The 17,464-nt window shown below is 48.5% G+C and overlaps 1 protein-coding gene across 1 annotated transcript in view; it reads left to right on the top strand.

The window, feature by feature from the left end:
* Positions 1-17,464, top strand: part of SCARA5 (scavenger receptor class A member 5) — a 101,254-nt gene that overhangs the window by 47,035 nt on the left and 36,755 nt on the right. Inside the window, exon 4 of the mRNA XM_004579088.3 lies at positions 11,615-12,277. Coding sequence (XP_004579145.2) covers positions 11,615-12,277 — 663 coding nt within the window. The remainder of the gene's footprint in view (positions 1-11,614; positions 12,278-17,464) is intronic.

The raw sequence follows: 17,464 nt of genomic DNA, 5'->3' as shown, positions 1-17,464 counted from the left end.
AGGTGGCCTTGAGTTGTTCCCTGCTGTGGCAACAAGGGCTCCATCCCATCAGAACAAAGGGCTGTGTTGTCTAGAGACAGCATTTGTCCCTCAGCTCTTGCTCTCAGTGGCCATGCATGTCTGAGTCCCAAGTAATTTCCAAGGATCACATCCTAGAATGGCACCACTCTACATCATAACACACTCTACTTTCCTTAAGTCACTATACAATTGACAAATAGAGGTTGAGTGTTCCATATCCAAAATGCTTGGGACTAGAAATGTTTGGAATTTCATATTTTCTCAGATTTTGGAATATTTGTGTATACTTAATGAGATATCTTGGGATATGGGACCCAAGTCTAAAATACAAAACTTATTTCTGCTTCATAGGTACCTTATACACATAGGCTAAATATAATTTTGCCCAATATTTTAAATAATTTTCCACATAAAACTAAGTTTGTGGTTGTATTTTCTACTTTGAGGGCTTTCTCACAGCACTCAAAAAATGTTAGATGGCAAAGGATTTCAGATTTCAGATTTTCAGATCAGGAATGCTCAGTATGTTTAGTGATCACCTCCCAAGTTCAAGGTTGTGTGAGAGTCTAAATAGAAAGTCCTGAAGTTAATTTTGAAATCTATGCAGAATTGGACTCTTCCTATTAGGTGTATGGTTTCCAATATAACTGTGGGTTCCTGGCATTGCTGGCTATGGTTTCAGGCACTCTATCCTCAAAGATGTAGAAGGGGATAATAGTTTCATGAGGAGGCTTTGATTTGTAATTCATCTTGAATCTCATTTTTTATACCATCCAGCACTAAGTTATCAGAGAGCTCATGTGCTTGGACTGCTCCCCCCCCCACCCAATAGCTAACCTCTGTGCCAAGGGCTTAGAGTATCCAGCCCCACCTCTGGGGATAATAATAAACATATTGATGAGGGTTTCTTCTTTGGAACTTCTAACAGACCGTCCTAGTACAAATCTCCGTGATCATCTACTGGCCACGGGGCAGCACGTGTTCTCTGCATCCTCCAGTTGCAGTTTGTGATCCCCAGTGGACTAGAGATAGGATGGAATTGTAGATCCAGGGCATCTGGATTGTGGCCAATGTACCATTCCAGTGGGTGAGCCCTTTGCTTTGTTAGCTAGAACCTACTAGAGTTAGAGTTGGCCTGCGCTTGATATGGTTCCTCAGTGGGGTTTCAGCAAGGTGAAGTTTTCAAAGGTGTGAACAGACTGGATAAGCACTGGGGAAGGAACTCTATTCTGGGGCCTGACATGGCCCAGCCTAAGCCTAGTTCTGCTGCCTCAGGGCTTTGCTACTGTGCTGGGGCTGGGCAGGCCTGGTGACCTGCCCATCTTTCCCATGTTACAGAGGCAGAGACCCAGGCCAGGAGGGCAACACCTCATGACACGCCTGGTGGTCCTTGTGCCAGGTTCAGGATATGGCTCCCTCCAGAAGCTTCACTATTGAGTCATCCATATGAGGAAAGATTCCCTAAAATCGCAAGGCTTCCAGGGACTGCCCACAGCACATCTTACCCTGGAACTGCTGAAATCACCCCTGTTAGGAGTTGATGAGAACCTGGTGTATCTGTCCAGGATTTCACTCGCCCTGGTGATGAGATTGGGCATGGCAGGTGGGGAACATGATGGTCTCCGGTTAGTCTCCCTCACTTGAGAGAGACCAGATCAGGGAGACCCATGGCCTCTCAGAGGCAGCAAGGACACGCGCTGAGCCATGTCAGTGCTGGCTTTACAGTGGGCCTGTGCCTCACTGGGAAAACTGCACAGCCTCCTGAATTGGAAGCACAGGGCTGCTTGGAGGCCACATTTGTCCATCATGGGCACCGTTTGCTTCCTCCCCTCTCTCTCCAGGTCCCAGCCTCCTCCTTTCTTCCTCAGGTGGTCCCTGTGCCCACCTGGCCTTCTGTGACCTTGCAGGGCCCTAACCCTGCCCACCAGCCAACTCTCTTGGGCACCTAACAGTTCAAGGTTTTCTCTCTGCACAGGAACCTGCACTGGAATCTTGTTGGTGGGGAGACGGCTGATGGTCAGCTCCCTTTTCTAGATAGTCCTTGTGGGGACATTATGTTGTCCATTGCACAATCAACATGAACATGCACCCAAATAAAGGAAAGGAAAATTCTTCCATTACTCCACAGCTTCCAACAGAGTATGCTGGTTTTCTTCTCATTTTCTTTTCCCAGTCCTTTCCATATGCACACTCAATCTTTACAATTTGATTTCTGGGTCCCTCTTCATTTATTATTATTACTATAATTGCTTTATAAGCTTTTTCCCATCTTTCACAATTACAGTTGTGACGACTGAGAAAGAGCTCCCCCTACCCCCCGCAAGATGACACACTGTAATTTTCCCATTATCTTTCACCATCATGGTAAATAAGTACACAAAGCTTTCCCTCTCTTTTGAAATCTTTCTGAACGTTAAATTCCCAGAAGTTGAATTAGTTGGTTTAAGACAGGGACATTTTTATGTTCTAGCCCAACCACTTTCCAAAAGTTATATTAATTTGTATTTTCATTTCAGCTTTTGAAATAAGACAATCTTTTTTTGAAGGTTTATTTGTTTTTATTGGAAAAACAGATATAGAGAGAGGAGGAGAGACATAGAGAAAGATCTTCCATCCAATGATTCACTCCTCAAGCGACCTCAACTGCCAGAGCTCAGCTGATCCAAAGCCAGGAGCTTCTTCCAGGTCTCCCAAGAAGGTGCAGGGTCCCAAGGCTTTGGGCCGTCCTCCACTGCTTTCCCTGGCCAAAAGCAGGGAACTGGATGGGAAGCGTGGCCACCAGGATTAGAACCGGCGCCCATATGGGATCCTGGTGCGATCAAGGCGAGGACTTTAGCTGTTAGGCTACTGTGCTGGGCCCCTGAATTATGACAAATCTTAATGCAGCCTCACTGTACTGAGTGTCACAATGTTCATTTTGCTAATTTCTCTGCCAGCAATTGGTGCTGTGTTCTTTTCTTACTTGTGCTTCCCGAGTGCCCTGTTTAAGATGATGCATGATCTCATAGGATTGATACAGATGTTCTAGGTAACCAGGCTACTCAGAAAGTACGTGACTTGGTGGGGTACAGCTGTGGTGGGGGTGGCGGAAATATCCTCAGGGCATTAGAGCATGCAGGAATAGCCTAGAATGGTCCTCTTGTTTAAGGATCACTTACACACTCCAGGATGAATTATCTCCTCCCAGCAGTCACAGTGTGTTCTCTGCTTCCCTTCCTCCACCTCCCATCCTCCCCTCATTTGATTCCTTCCAGATGTTTGCTGTCCTCAACAGGGAACAAGTCTTACTTGAGTGTGACTCTCTTAATTCGTGTTTGTGCAAACAGCTCATCTTTCTCTCTGCCTGGCATATGTAGTTGATTCTTCAACTTTTATACTTTCACAAATATCAATATAAATCAAAGAATAACAATAATGGCTGGCATTTACAACTCTGTAAGTATTGCTGATATCTTCATTTTCCAAATAAAGAAACTAAGACAGGGATGGTAAACAACTCACAAAGTCATTGTCAGTAAATGCTGGAAACTGACTTTGCCCCACAGGTTGATTCTAAGGTCTCAGCTCCTAACCCCATTGCTATACCAACTGAAAAGGTAGCAGACTGAGAATGAGATTGTGAATGGTCGGACACACAAGGAAGTGAGGTTTACAAGGAGTGAGTTCTTCATGAGAAAACTTTGCTGGAGTCAGCCTGCTTGGAGAAGTGCAGTTGGGATGCAACTTTGAATTCTGAATAAGTATTGATTACAGAATACTAATAGCCCATGAATGCATGTTTGTGGTGGTATATGATGAATGTATCAGTGGCTGTGGCCAGGTGGGAAGCTCCAGCCACTTCCTTGTTGGTGCCTGCCACCCAAGTCTGCTCTGTTCCCTAGTTAGCCTTTATGAGGGTTTAGACCCAGTGCTTTCTCTAAATGCTGCAAGCAGACCCACAACCCCAGCTAGGCACATATGAATGTGTGAGGTAGGGAGAGGGATGCTCAGCATTGTATTAGGCATTTAGCTTCCCAAAGCCTACACACTGGTGTTCATAACCCTTTGCATGGATTTCCGTATGTGTTACCTCACTTAATTTTCAGCCTAACTAACCTTGGAAGGTGAGGAGGGCTGGTCTTTGTAGTCTTACTGAAGGATGAGCTGATAAAGGCTCAGGACGTCGAGAAAACAAATGGATGAAGCACAAAACAAGTATGAGTTCAGGCTATCTACCCTGTCTTCTGGTACTCTGTCCTCTAAACCTCTTTCTGGGATAGACAGCCACTGGCTAAAGTCCAAACTGGTGCAGCAGGAAAGATGACATTTAGTAAACACCAACTGTATGCTAAATGTGGTTTTAATCCCTTACCAGAAATTGCTTCCTTTCCTTTCTCAGTAACCTTTTCAAAGTTGGGACTGCCATGCCCATTTCTGGATGGGGAAGTTCAGGAGGGTGGCAGGATATGACAGCAGCCCTGCCACTCTCTTCCCTTGCATGTGAAGCAGCAGGGAGCATCTCCTCTCCTCCTAGGGGAGCCCTGGTGGAAAGCATGGTGTCAAAGGTCCATGCTGCCAGCAGGTGGTATCAACATTTCCCAGAAGAAAAAACCCAACTAGAGTCCTTCGGAAACTAGTTTAAGTCTACCACTCCAGGAGACAGTGGCACTGAGCCAGGCTCCTTCTGTGGCCCAGCCTAGGTCCTGCCTTTCCTTCAGGTCAGTGACCAATGAGGACAGCAAGAATCAGAATGCCTAGGACATGATGATAAGAATGGGCTGAAGAGCAGCTGCCATGCACACGTATCTGTGGCAGTGTGTGCCTGGGAGACTTCTTCAGGCAGTCTGCAAGCCTGTGCTGTTCAGATAAGGTCACGGTGGCTGGGAGTTCAGTGGGCAATTCTTGTCAAAGCAGTGAAGAATGTTCATTAGGATCTCCTAACGAACAAGTTATCAGTAGAGCATTAGCACTTAAAGTAACACACACAGACTTCAATGAGGGGGTCCCTGACCTCCAAAGATGCGGGAGAACACTAAGGCCTGGCCTCATGATGTAGTGTCTGCACCTTTGCATAAGGCCCCAAGCTTGGAATCCAGTGTTCTGCAGTCATCTTCCTGGTACTGCTGATGACTTGATCTTGGAGGTTGTATTTCCTTGGTGAGGTCCCCCTGGGGACAGTAGCACTTAGCCTCTGTGCACTTCCACCTCCCATGACCCCCTTGTTAGCTCAGGATGAAGGCTCCACCTCCTGCCTGTTTCTGTCTCCTCTATCCCTGTGGGGTTGCTCAGAGTAGGACGTGTGTGTGTGTGTGTGTGTGTGTGTGTGTGTAAGGGTCAAGTTCCAGGCACCTGGGCTAGTCTGCACTGGGCCCTCAGAGGGACAGATGCCACAGTAGCAACAAATGAAACCCACAGGGACATGTCAAGAGAGACATTATAGAAACAAGGAAATACTCCCCTGAGCTATTTTGGACAAAAACTCTGTTTTTGCTGAGCACGGAGCTTGCAAATTACAAAATTGATGCAGGGAAGTAATCAAGCCGTGGATGTTCTGGGGCCAGGAGAGGGACCGTGCGTCAGCAGGTCCCAGGGGCCATGTGAGTGTCCAGAGGCCAGGGCAGGCCGCTCCAACAGCAAATAGCTGCTATCCTGCTGTGAAGATCAAGGTGCCGCTGGTGGCTGGGTTCCTCCTGAGGCCTGTCCTCCCTGCTGGCACAAGACACTCTTCCTGTGTCCTCACATGGCCCTTTTCCTGGTGTCCTGGTGTGTCCTACACCACCTACTACAACACCAGTGATAGTCCCAGTCACAGGGGACTAGGACACACCCTTACCAGCCTCTTCACTGAATGGCTTCCTTTTAGGCTGTAGATCCAAATCCAGTTACATTAGGGAGCAGGACTCCCCATGTATGGATATGCAGAGAGGGGTGCAGATGTTCAGTCCACCACAGAGTCAGGAAGGGTTTCCGCTGCCCACATGGGGTGTAGGGAAAGGTCTTTAGGACTCCGTATATAGTATATATTCTTCACAGGAGGCAGTGAGAAGTGGCCAGAATAGAATAGACCTGAGGGGCATGTGGGAAACATTAAGCCGCCCATAATGTAAATTTGTGGAAATAATTTGGCTGAAATTTTAAAAATTTATTTGGGACGTATATTGTAGTACAGTAGGTTAAAATGCCACTTGCAATGCTGGTATCCCCTATAAGAGTACTGGCTCAAGTCCCAGCCACTCTACTTCTGATCCAGCTTCCTGCCAATGTTCCTGGGAAGGAAGTGGATAATAACCGAAGTGCTTGGGTTCCTGCTGTTCATGTAGGAGATCAGGATGGAGTTCCTGGCTTTTGACTTCTGCCTTCTCAGATACTAGCAAGTATCTGAGGAATGAACCAGTAGATGGAAGATTCTCTCCCCTGTTCCTACCCACTTGACCCCCTTCTGTTCTCTGTTTCTCTGACATAATGTCTTTGGAATAAACAATGAAATGTTTTAAAGATTACTTTATTGAGACCTGTATTGTGGTGAAGCTGATTAAGTCACCACCTGCAATGCTAGCATTACGTAGGGACACTGACTTAAATCTCTACTGCTCTGCTTTCAATCCACTTCCTGATGATGAACCTGGTAAAGCAGTGGAAGATGGCCCAAGCGTTTGGGCTCCTACACCCATGTGGAATTAAGGCTCCTGGCTTTAGCCTAGACATTATGGCCATTTGGGGAGTGAATCAGAGCTGGCAGATCTTAGATCTCTTTCTCTCTCTCTCACTCTGTCTTTAAAATAAATAAATAGATAAATAAATAAATAAATAAATAAATAAATGGGTTGTTGCACTAGCTCAATTGGCTAATCCTCTACCTGCAAGCACTAGCATCCCATATAAGCACTAGTTCATGTCCTGGCTGCTCCACTTGCCATCCAGCTCCCTATTGTGGCCTGGGAAAGCAGTTGAGGACGGCCCAAAGCCTTGGGAGCCTGCACCCAAGTGGGAGATCTGGAAGAAGCTCCTGGCTCCTGGCTTCAATCGGCTGAGCTCCAGCCATTGAGGCCATTTGAGAAGTGAACCAGCCAAAGGAAGATCCTTCATTCTGTCTCTTTGTAAATCTGGCTTTCCAATAAAGATAAATAAGTCTTTAAAAAATAGATTTAAAAGCTGCTTATTACATGAATGAATCTTAAAGAATTTTTTTTTTAATTCTGAAAGGCAGAGACATTTGGAGAGATTTCCTATCTTCTGGTTGACTCCTCAAATGCCCTAAAGAGCCAGGGCAGGGCCGGGTCAAAGCCAGGAGCCAGTAACCTGGTACTGATCACCTGTGTGAATAGCAGGGTCCAAGTACTTGAGCCATACCTGTTTCCTCCCCAGGAGGCAAGAATTGGAGCCAAGATTGGAACTCAGGTACTCCAACATGGGATGTAGGCAACCTGAGAGATGCCACAACTTCTGTGCCAAACACCTGCCCCTGGAATTAAGAGTCATTAAAAACTCCCAGGCCTTTTGACCTATTCATCTAACTTCTAGGAATTTTTGGTCTGGAAATATTTCACAAGGGTGAAATTCTTTGCATTAATTTACCATGATTGAAACTGATGCACCACTAAAAGACTGGGTCAATTGCCATGCATATCTGTGAGTCTGTAAAACATAAATTTGCTCTTCCCTCCATTTCCAGACTGAAGGTCTTAGAAACTGCTGAGTGATCCCAGTTGCTTTGATGCTGGTTACTGGCAGCTCCAGGATTGGGCTTCAGTGGAAAGACCAAGGTATAAGTTGAGGGCCGGTCTTTCAACCTGTGAATTTATCCCCAGTGGCCAATGATGTGGTCAATCATGCTTGCAGAATTAAATTTTCATTAAAATGATCAGGCTCGAAGACTGAACCACTGACCAGTGGGGGTGCTAGGAGCTTGGGCTGCTGGAGAGGGTATGAAAGCCCATGCCCCTTACTCCATACCTTGCCCTGTGTTTCTCGTCATTCATATCCTTGGTAACAACCTTTATAACACATCAGCATGGACGTTTTCCTGAGTTCTGTGAGCCACTCCAGCAAATTACCAACCCAAGTGTGGGAGCTGTGGGAACCCTGACTTACCACCAGTCTGTCACAAGGACAGCTAACTGGAGCTTAGGATGGCATCAGAAGTAGTGGGAGCAGCCTTAGGGACTGAGCTCTCCACCTGTGGGATGCAACGCTAGTTCTACTTGGACAATGTTAAAATGGAGTTAGGGGACACCCAGCTGGCATCTATGCATAATCACTTGCTTGCTTGACATGTGGAGAAAGCTGTGACATGTGTGGCCACAGCAATGTCCTGTGTTGACTGTTGAGCAACAGCAGGGGCATGCCTATGTTTCCTCAGTCCCTTGGAATCATCAGAATTTTGATTATCAAAACAAGAAGCAGGACTGGAAATGGTAAGAAGTAATTATAGTAATAATAATAACGGATGGGAGGCGGAGCCCAGATATCAACTTGTAAGGATTGATTGTGCATTGTTGGAAGCTGTGGAGTAATGGAAGAATTTTCCTTTCCTTTATTTGGGTGCATGTTCATGTTGATTGTGCAATGGACAACATAATGTCCCCACAAGGACTATCTAGAAAAGGGAGCTGACCATCAGCCGTCTCCCCACCAACAAGATTCCAGTGCAGGTTCCTGTGCAGAGAGAAAACCTTGAACCATTAGGTGCCCAAGAGAGTTGGCTGGTGGGCAGGGTTAGGGCCCTGCAAGGTCACAGAAGGCCAGGTGGGCACAGGGACCACCTGAGGAAGAAAGGAGGAGGCTGGGACCTGGAGAGAGAGGGGAGGAAGCAAACGGTGCCCATGATGGACAAATGTGGCCTCCAAGCAGCCCTGTGCTTCCAATTCAGGAGGCTGTGCAGTTTTCCCAGTGAGGCACAGGCCCACTGTAAAGCCAGCACTGACATTGCTCAGCGCGTGTCCTTGCTGCCTCTGAGAGGCCATGGGTCTCCCATGGGTCTCTCTCAAGTGAGGGAGACTAACCGGAGACCATCAAGCTGGTTGTTCCCCACCTGCCATGTAGAGGCAGTCCTTCCCCAGCGCTTGCCCAGTCTGTCCACACCTTGGAAAACCTCACTTTGCTGAAGCCCCACCTGCTAAGGGAGGTTGCAAGACTGGAATCTGTACTGACAAAAGGCAATGTGAGAAGATTTAGTCATGAGAAAAGAAATGAAAGAATCAAAGGTTTTCCACTAGAACAGTTACTGTGTAACCTGATGTGATAAGTCTGAAATTTTGAAGTGCTGTTTTTCAGGCAGGGTAAAAATTTTGTTTTACCCTCAAAGGGCAGCATCAATAAGTTGAAACTGGGGGAAAGCAAAGTGAAGTCCAGGCACGTGCACAGCATTCCAGCACCCAGACTAACTGAAAGTGTAATAACCACTTGGCCATGTAACTTTCTTGGATTATATTCTGGGATGGTGCCAGTGTTGTGGCACAGTCAGTTAAGCCACCACCTGTAACAACAGCATCCTTCTTGAGTGTGAGTTTGAGTTCCTGCTGATCCACCTCTCTGCTAATGTGTCTGGGAAAGCAGCAGAAGATGGCACAGGTGCTTGGGCACCTGCTACTTATGTAGGAGATCCAGATGAAGCCCTTGGCCTGGCTCCGGCCATTGTGTTCATTTGGGAAGCAAACCAGTGAATGGAAGATCCCCTGTTCTCTCTGTCTCTCCCTCTCTCTGTAATTCTTTTATAAATCCTTTTTAAAAATAAAAAAAAAATTCTGGGTGCAGAAGAAATTGAAACAGAATTACAGGGGCCCATTTAGCCCTTACTAACTAGAAGTAGCTCATCTCCAAGGCAATCATCTCAAATGTTCTGAGCTTCCAGAAGCTTCTGTGAGGAACTGCCACAGCTGGTCTTCATGTGGCCCCAGAATCCTTCCAACTTCCTTCCTTCCTTCCTTCCTTTTCAATATGACATTCTGGAAGACCATTTATTCTGTCCAGATTTTCTAGCTATTTGAACCAGCCAGAAACCAAGTTCCCTGGTACTCTGCATTCCAAGATTTCCAGGCCCAGTTCCCTCTATGCTTTCTCTACCCCAAACTCTTATCCAGTCTGACCTCCACTACCAATGCCATGTCCCTGGTTCACAAAGCAAAGCCAGGGAATAAGCATCCTAGGCCTCTCCTGGCAGGGTTTGTAGAGGGTCTCAGCACGGCAGTCCCCAGGCTCCAAGGAGCACAGGGAGGCTAGAATAAGGAGACGAGGCTCATGTCCTTGCTCCTAGGGTTGTGAAACCAACTGCTGCCCATTAGCCAAAAGCAGGAGATGGCTCCAAGTGGAGAAGGTAGAGAAGACCCAAGGTGGTCATTAGTTGAGGAAGGAAACAGGGGAACTAGGAGGAAGGCTGGTCGATACAGAAGAGGGAGAGGTAGATGACTAGGGAAGCATTCTTCAGCCACCTCGATCGCTCCTGGCTGCCACATGTGTGCAGCAAGGCCCTGGGGTCCTGGCTCCGTGGGCTATACCAACAGCTCTAACCATACAAGGGGAATAAGGATGGCACAGTCTCCATCTACCATTTGGGCTGCTGTAAGGAAACACCACAGACTGCACAATTTACAACAGGATTATATTGCTGGGCTGGTACAGTGGATTAAGCCTCCGCTGTGATGCTGGCATCTCAGAACAGAGTGCTGGCTCAGATCATGACGACTTTGTTTCCAATCCTGCCTCCTGCTAACTCTCCTGGGAAGGCAGAGGATAATAGCCTAATCATCTGGACCTCTGCCACCCATGTGGGAGACCTGGATGGAATTTTGGATTCCTGGCTTCACCTTAGCCCAGCCATAGCCATTTGGGCCACTTGGGTATTGAACCTGTAGATGGAAAATCTCTCTGTCACTTTCCTTTACAAATACATTTTTTAAAATGTATTGCTCACTGTTCCAGAGGCTGGAAATCCAAGGCCAAGACTGCCAGAAAATTCAGGGCTAGTCAGGGCCTGGTTCCCATAGCTGACAAGTCCTATGTGCCAACGGCTCCCTCGGCCCCTTTTTACAAGGCTACTGATCTCATTTATGAGGGCTCTGCCCTTCTGAGGGCCCTACCTCTTAATACTGTCATCTTGGCAATGAAGTTTCCACATATAAACAGGGTGAGGGAGGACCTAAGAAGAACTTCCCTCCTGAAGTTGACAGAATCACAACCCCAGGCATCTCAAGCTGTCCTACACTAAACTGCTGCTGCTACTGTCACCCCTTTGAGGTATGAGAAACTGACAGCTTCCCCAGCATCCACCTGATAGGCAGTTCGGCAATTAGTTGAACATGTCAGCACCTCAGACTCATGTTGAGCTCTTTTGAAAAGGCCAGGCCACACCCTAGAGCAATTCAATCATATTTTTCAGCAGGTGGGACACCTGGCCAGGTGATGCAAATGAGCAGGTGAATTTAGGATCTCCCTCCACTGGCTCAGGTCACACAATGCCTGGGGCCTGTGAAAGCGCTCCACCTTAGCCACTTCTGCCTTTTCATTCTTCTTTCCTGGCTGGAGCTCAACTGAATGCCAGGCTTCAGTCAGACTTGATTCCTGTTAGATCGAGACCTCCCTCGGCAGTGGTGCTCACATCTCCCCTCCTCCTCTGCAGTGTCCAGGCCCCGCAGTTCCCCGGATGACCTGAAGGCCCTAACTCGGCACGTGAACCGGCTAAATGAGAGTTTTCGGGACTTGCAGCTGCGGCTGCTACAGGCGGACCTGATGGAGCAAGCATGGAAGGTTCAGGATGCACTGCAGAACCAGACAGATTCGCTTCTGGCACTGGCAGGGGCCGTGCAGCGACTGGAGGGCGCCCTGTGGGGGCTACAAGCTCAGGCGGCACAGACAGAGCAGGCGGTGGCCTTGCTACGTGACCACACTGGCCAGCAGAGCGACACAACGCAGCTGGAGCTGTACCAGCTGCAGGTGGAGAGCAATCGCAGTCAGCTGCTGCTGCAACGCCACGCGGGCCTACTGGATGGGCTGGCGCACAGGGTGGGCGGCCTGGGCGAGGAGCTGGCTGACATGGGTGGTGCGCTGCGTGGCCTCAACCACAGCCTGTCCTACGACGTGGCCCTGCACAGCACGCGTCTGCAGGACCTGCAGGTGCTTGTGAGCAACGCCAGTGAGGACACACGTCATATGCGCCTGGTGCACATGGCCATGGAACTTCAGCTCAAGCAGGAACTGGCCTTGCTCAACACTGTCACCGAGGACCTGCGCCTCAAGGATTGGGAGCACTCGATCGCGCTTAAGAACATCTCTTTGGCCAAAGGTACCTGTCTAGCCCACCCCAGTCCCCCACATCTCCTTGCAACTCTTCTGCTTAGCTAACTCTTAGGTGCACCCCTCCCCAAGATTCCAGGTGTCCCCACATCCCCAAGTGCATTTGCTGTGACATTTCTACTTGCTTTGCCATGCCTTACCTATACATCCTTCTCTTAAGTCTTGCCCTACAGGACTCTGGAATTTTCTGCTCACCTCCAAGACCTACACTATTCTGTCCCTGGGTAGACCTCCTTAGGGCATAAAGCAGATTCAGTGGGAAAATGTGTGCCATACAACCACCAAGGTTAGTGCCTCAGAATCCAGTTTTCCCCTCTTTACTCATAATAAGCTAGTGCCCTGCTTCCTCTTGTACCCTTGCTTTCCTGCCCCCAACACACTGCCAGAGGAGCCTTCCTGAAGAGCCTTTTTCCCACATCACTCCTCACCCCTCAAACAAAACCCACCATGGCTCCCCAAAGTGTGCTCAAATGATGGACGACTCCATAGCTCAACAGGCACTGTCACCACCTACTATATGCTGGGAACCATGCCAACATAAGGCATCTTTTCAAAGTAATTCTCCAAGATAGTTATGTGGTCCCTTTGCTTGCCCGTGAGGTGATGGAGCAGGAGCTGTGCTCACCTTTCTTTCTCATGGCTAGATGAAGGGGCACTTCAACCCACTCTGCAGCTCACGTGAGGTGTTTCCCCCTGAACTTCCACATTCATCAAAGCAAAAACTAGTTGTGATGGGGCCTCCCATCTGGGTCCTCCTTTCCAGCATGCGGGGCGTTTGCTGTGGCTGTCATTTTTTTTTTTTGAGTGGGTCCTTATGACAAGCTGTAGGGTTGATCTGATGCAGGTGCTGTTACTGAGGGAGGGGCAGGGTTCTGGCAGGAAGGTGACTGAGGCATGAGGAGCAAATACCTGGCTTATACAAGGCCACACGGCTGGTAATGGAACCCAGGACCTTTGTTTTCAACAAGGTGTAGGTTACATCCCTAAAACTCACCCATTCTCAGGGTACAATTCAAGGAACAGTCCACAACTTTAAAAAAAATGTCTTAATATAAAGAGAACAGCTTTTAGGTATTCCATAAGGGCAATTCCAAGAAGACAGCCACACATGTGGGAGACCTGGAAGAAGCTCCTGGCTTCAGATGGACTCAGCTCCAGTCATTGCAGCTATCTGGGGAGTGAACAGCAGGTGGACTATTATTTCCAATAAAAATTTTTTTAAAGGCAGAGCTACAGAGAGCAGAGACAGAGAGGAAAGAGTGGTCTCCCATCCACTGTTTCACTTACCAAATGGTTGCAATGGCGAGGCAAAGTTGGAGCCAAGAAACTAGAGTCTCTTTCAGGTCTCTCTTAAGAACCTAGGCACTTGGGCTGTCCTCTGCTGCTTTCCCACATGCTTTAGCAGAGAGCTGGATTAGAAGTAGAACAACCAGTTCTTGAATAGGCATCAATATGGGATGCAGGCACCACAGGAGAGGTTCAATCTGATACACTATAATGACAAATAGCATCTCTTTTCTGAGACCATGAATACCATCAACAAGGGCCCCACTCTTATGACCTGATCACCTCCTTAGAACCCCCACCTGACAACACCATCACACTGCTGATTAGGGCTCTAACATTCCCATCACAGCACTGGGGCTCCTGGCTCTTCTGGGATGACCATAACTTGGTCTCTCCAGCTCTCTGTATCACCATCCTATCTGCTGGCTTCCTGTTCCACCTCCCCATCTCATTGTTGCCAAGTAACTATTATTATGTAAAAGGCTCCTGTTGATGTATCTATATGTCATTACCATTCCACTGATTGTGAATATGCTTACAAATCTTCATTTATTTGAGAGGCAGAAAGAGAGAAATCCCATCAATTGGTTCATTCTCCCACTCTCCCAATACCCACAACAGCATGGCAGGGAAGGGCACCAATTGGAAGCCAGGACTCCTGTATTGGTGGCAGTAGCCACATTTCTTGAGCCGTCACCATTGGACCATTTAATCTTAATAAGAAAAAACTCCCTTCGCTTTTGGACAAGCGATCTTTCATCAAATAAGCTTCCATGCATCCCCGTACAGCTGTCTGGAATGACCTTGCCACCCTCACTTTATCCAGCTCCTCTTATGGGCTGAGAACTGTGTGTACACTTATGTGCATGTGTGTTCACACACACACACACACACACACACACACACAACCTTCCCACTCTGCCCTTTCCTGCTTCAGAATTCACAAAGATTAACTCCATGTATTTTTCAAATATAAACTTATTTACATTATCCTGAGCTTAACTCAAGTGGTTTTCATTTCCTCACTCTGTTACACACTTTCCTATCACTTTGGTCTGCAGTTTGTCTTGTGTGTGCATCCACCCTGGGGCTTTCTGGGTTGTGTCTGGGATTTTCTGAATCAGTCAGAGCTGTTGGAATCTGTCTTGGGCTGGAGAGAAGCATGAGAAGTTCAACAGTGAGAGGGGAGGCATCCCAGAATAGGGAGGGGTAGCAAGGAAAGGGGTCACACCAGAAGGGAATGTAGGCCCACTGCCCTCCTTTCTCCCCTGCTCCCCCCAAACCACCCAGCCATTCTCAGAGGTTTGGTCTGCTGGAGGACAAATATGACAGAAGCACAACACAGTGGAGAGGCCATGCATCTCTGCATCACCCAGTCCCATCCTTTGGCTCTGCAGAGGAGGACCTGGGCCTGGGGAGGAGACTTGATTGGTCCAACTGGAATACCAAGCCCATGGCTAGCAAATGGACTAGCAAATTAGTCTCTTGATTTGTGAAAGCAAGATCACAAGGCAGAGTTCCTTCAAGCACCACGTAGGAGAGTAGAGTCTAGTTGAACAAGCATTTATATAGGGAAGGCCTGTCACGGAGGGGGCCTTGGACCCTAGGCTCTGACCTTGACTCCAGCTAACAGGGGTCTGCAGGATGGCTGGGGCTTCCCTGGGAAGAGACTGATGGGAGATCTGAGGTTTCTACTCCAGAGCACTACCCAGAGATCCCAGGTCACTTCCATGACCCCTTGGCCTCTCATCTTCCGCACCTGCCTCTGCCAGGCATGGGGTCGCTGGGATACTGTGAACATGAGCACTTCCTAGGCACTGTTTTGGCCCCTGGGGCTTGGAAGGCTGTAGCTGGACAGACCCCTGGGCCTTATGGGGCACAAGTCTCCTTGGCTGTGGCACAAGACTGACGATTCATTGGGGGTCCTCGATGACGGAGGTAAGGCTTCTCCTGAGACTACAAAGGGAGTGAGTGTCAGGAGCCACTGCAGGGGCTTGAGAACGGAGGGATTAATCTAAGAACTCTACTCTCTCCCCATGACCCTGGGGTTAGTGTGTGTTAGAGTCCGGGCCAAAGCCCCCGGACATCAGGGTGTGAGCTAGTCAACCCCCAGAGAATGACAAAGAGTCTCGCTGGTAATGCAAGCAGCAAACAGAGTTTATCGCGCCAGCATGCTGGGGTCAGACCGCACTTGGGCCAGGCAAGCAGGGCGGTCGGACCCTGAACAAGCCCAAGATAGAAGCTTATGTAGGCCCTTTTGGGCTGGGAAATACATCAAAAGTAGCAACCTTTAGGCACAGGCAGCCTGTTCTGTTCCCATACCCATTATCTGTATGGCTCATCCCATTCTCACACCCTTATCTTCCTCCTGGTTCCTGGGACTGGAGAAAAATTGCACCCTTGCCTTCACAAAGTTGCAAGGCAGCAAAGAACAGATTTATCGCTAAGGCGGAATCCTCCCAAAGTCCAGGCACCTCCTGGCCCAGCAAAGTAGCAGTTTTTCAGTACAAAGGAATGTCACACTGCCCAACAATAACATTTTACCCAGACTCTAACATTTGGTCCTGGGGTGCTGTCTCCATCAAGACCTTGGTTGCTGTGCTGCTGGCTTCAGGTGGGTCTGATCATCTGCTCTTGGCACACACACAGGTCCTGGCCTCACCATCAGGGTTCTGGGATGCAGGAATGGAGAAAGCATTGCTTTCCCCTCCCATTGGTTGCTCCCCAGGAAAACCACAATGCTTACCCTAAATATTCAGTCCCGGGTCTTCTCTTCTGTTCAGAGCATACTTCCAAGCAGTGTTTCCTGGCAGTTCAGTGAGATCCACATGGAGTATGTAGGGGGCGAGGAGGGATGGGTGCTAGACAGTTGGATAGGTCCTGGGAGGAGAGGGACCCTAGGATCCCGCTTGTCCTCCCAGCCACCTCCATACCCTGGCCTACCCCAGTAATGCAGAAGATGACGTGTGGCTGAGGAAAAAGAAGTGAGAAGCAGGTGGGACCAATGAGACTGTAACTTCTTCGGGGTCACCCAAACGTTGTTTGAACCCTAGCTGTGTCCCAGGTGTAGCGCGATGTTGAGGCTTTGACCCTACAGGCAGACCTATCATCTTTGGGACCACAGTGCCAGGACAGGGAACCACATCAGCGGGCAGGGTCTGCCTGACTAGGCCCTGGGTGCTCCAGTGAGATTTTAGATGGCAGGGTTGATCTCCCACACAAGGCGTTGGAGCTATTTTAGACCCACTATGTCACTGACTCCACCTACTCCTCACTACAGAGCATAGGAAAGGGGTAGAAGCAACAATGATCAAAATCACAACCTAGACCCAAGATGTTCTGTATCCACACTTGGCTCGTATCTGTACCCCTACCTGCCAGTCTCTGCTACCCTAGTGCCCTGCTTGCAGGCTGCCCTGGGTAGTGGCCTCCCTTTGTGGGAACTGTTTCTAGAAAGGGCCAGACATTGGTTTGCACCAGCATCAGCCTGAACAGGACAAAGTCAAGTGTATGGTGCTTTGCATCTGTGACCAGCTCAATGTCTAGAGCCCCTGGATTCCCAATGGGGAGGGTGAAGGGTGTCCAGGGGTTGGGGTCTTGCCCAGACATCCTCTCTATTCCCTTTACTGCAGTCTTGACCTGGAGGGACAGCTATGGGAGGGGAACTATGGTTTTCATCTGTGTCTTAACTTGGCTTCCCATTGGCTGAACAACCTTCACTCTGGCTCCAACACGTCTGTGTCTCAATCCTAAGGTCAGTGTGGCCAGTTCTTTGTAGAAAATCAGTTGATGGTGCCATAACCCGGTCCTCCTTAAATACACTGGGCAACTCATAGTTTTAACAACGCTGATTGCTTTTTCCCTGTGCATGTGCCATTGAATTATTAAA

The sequence above is a fragment of the Ochotona princeps genome, chromosome 11, assembly GCF_030435755.1.
Source record: "Ochotona princeps isolate mOchPri1 chromosome 11, mOchPri1.hap1, whole genome shotgun sequence".
Lineage (NCBI taxonomy): Eukaryota > Metazoa > Chordata > Mammalia > Lagomorpha > Ochotonidae > Ochotona > Ochotona princeps.
This window is presented reverse-complemented; position numbering and strand designations above follow the sequence as displayed.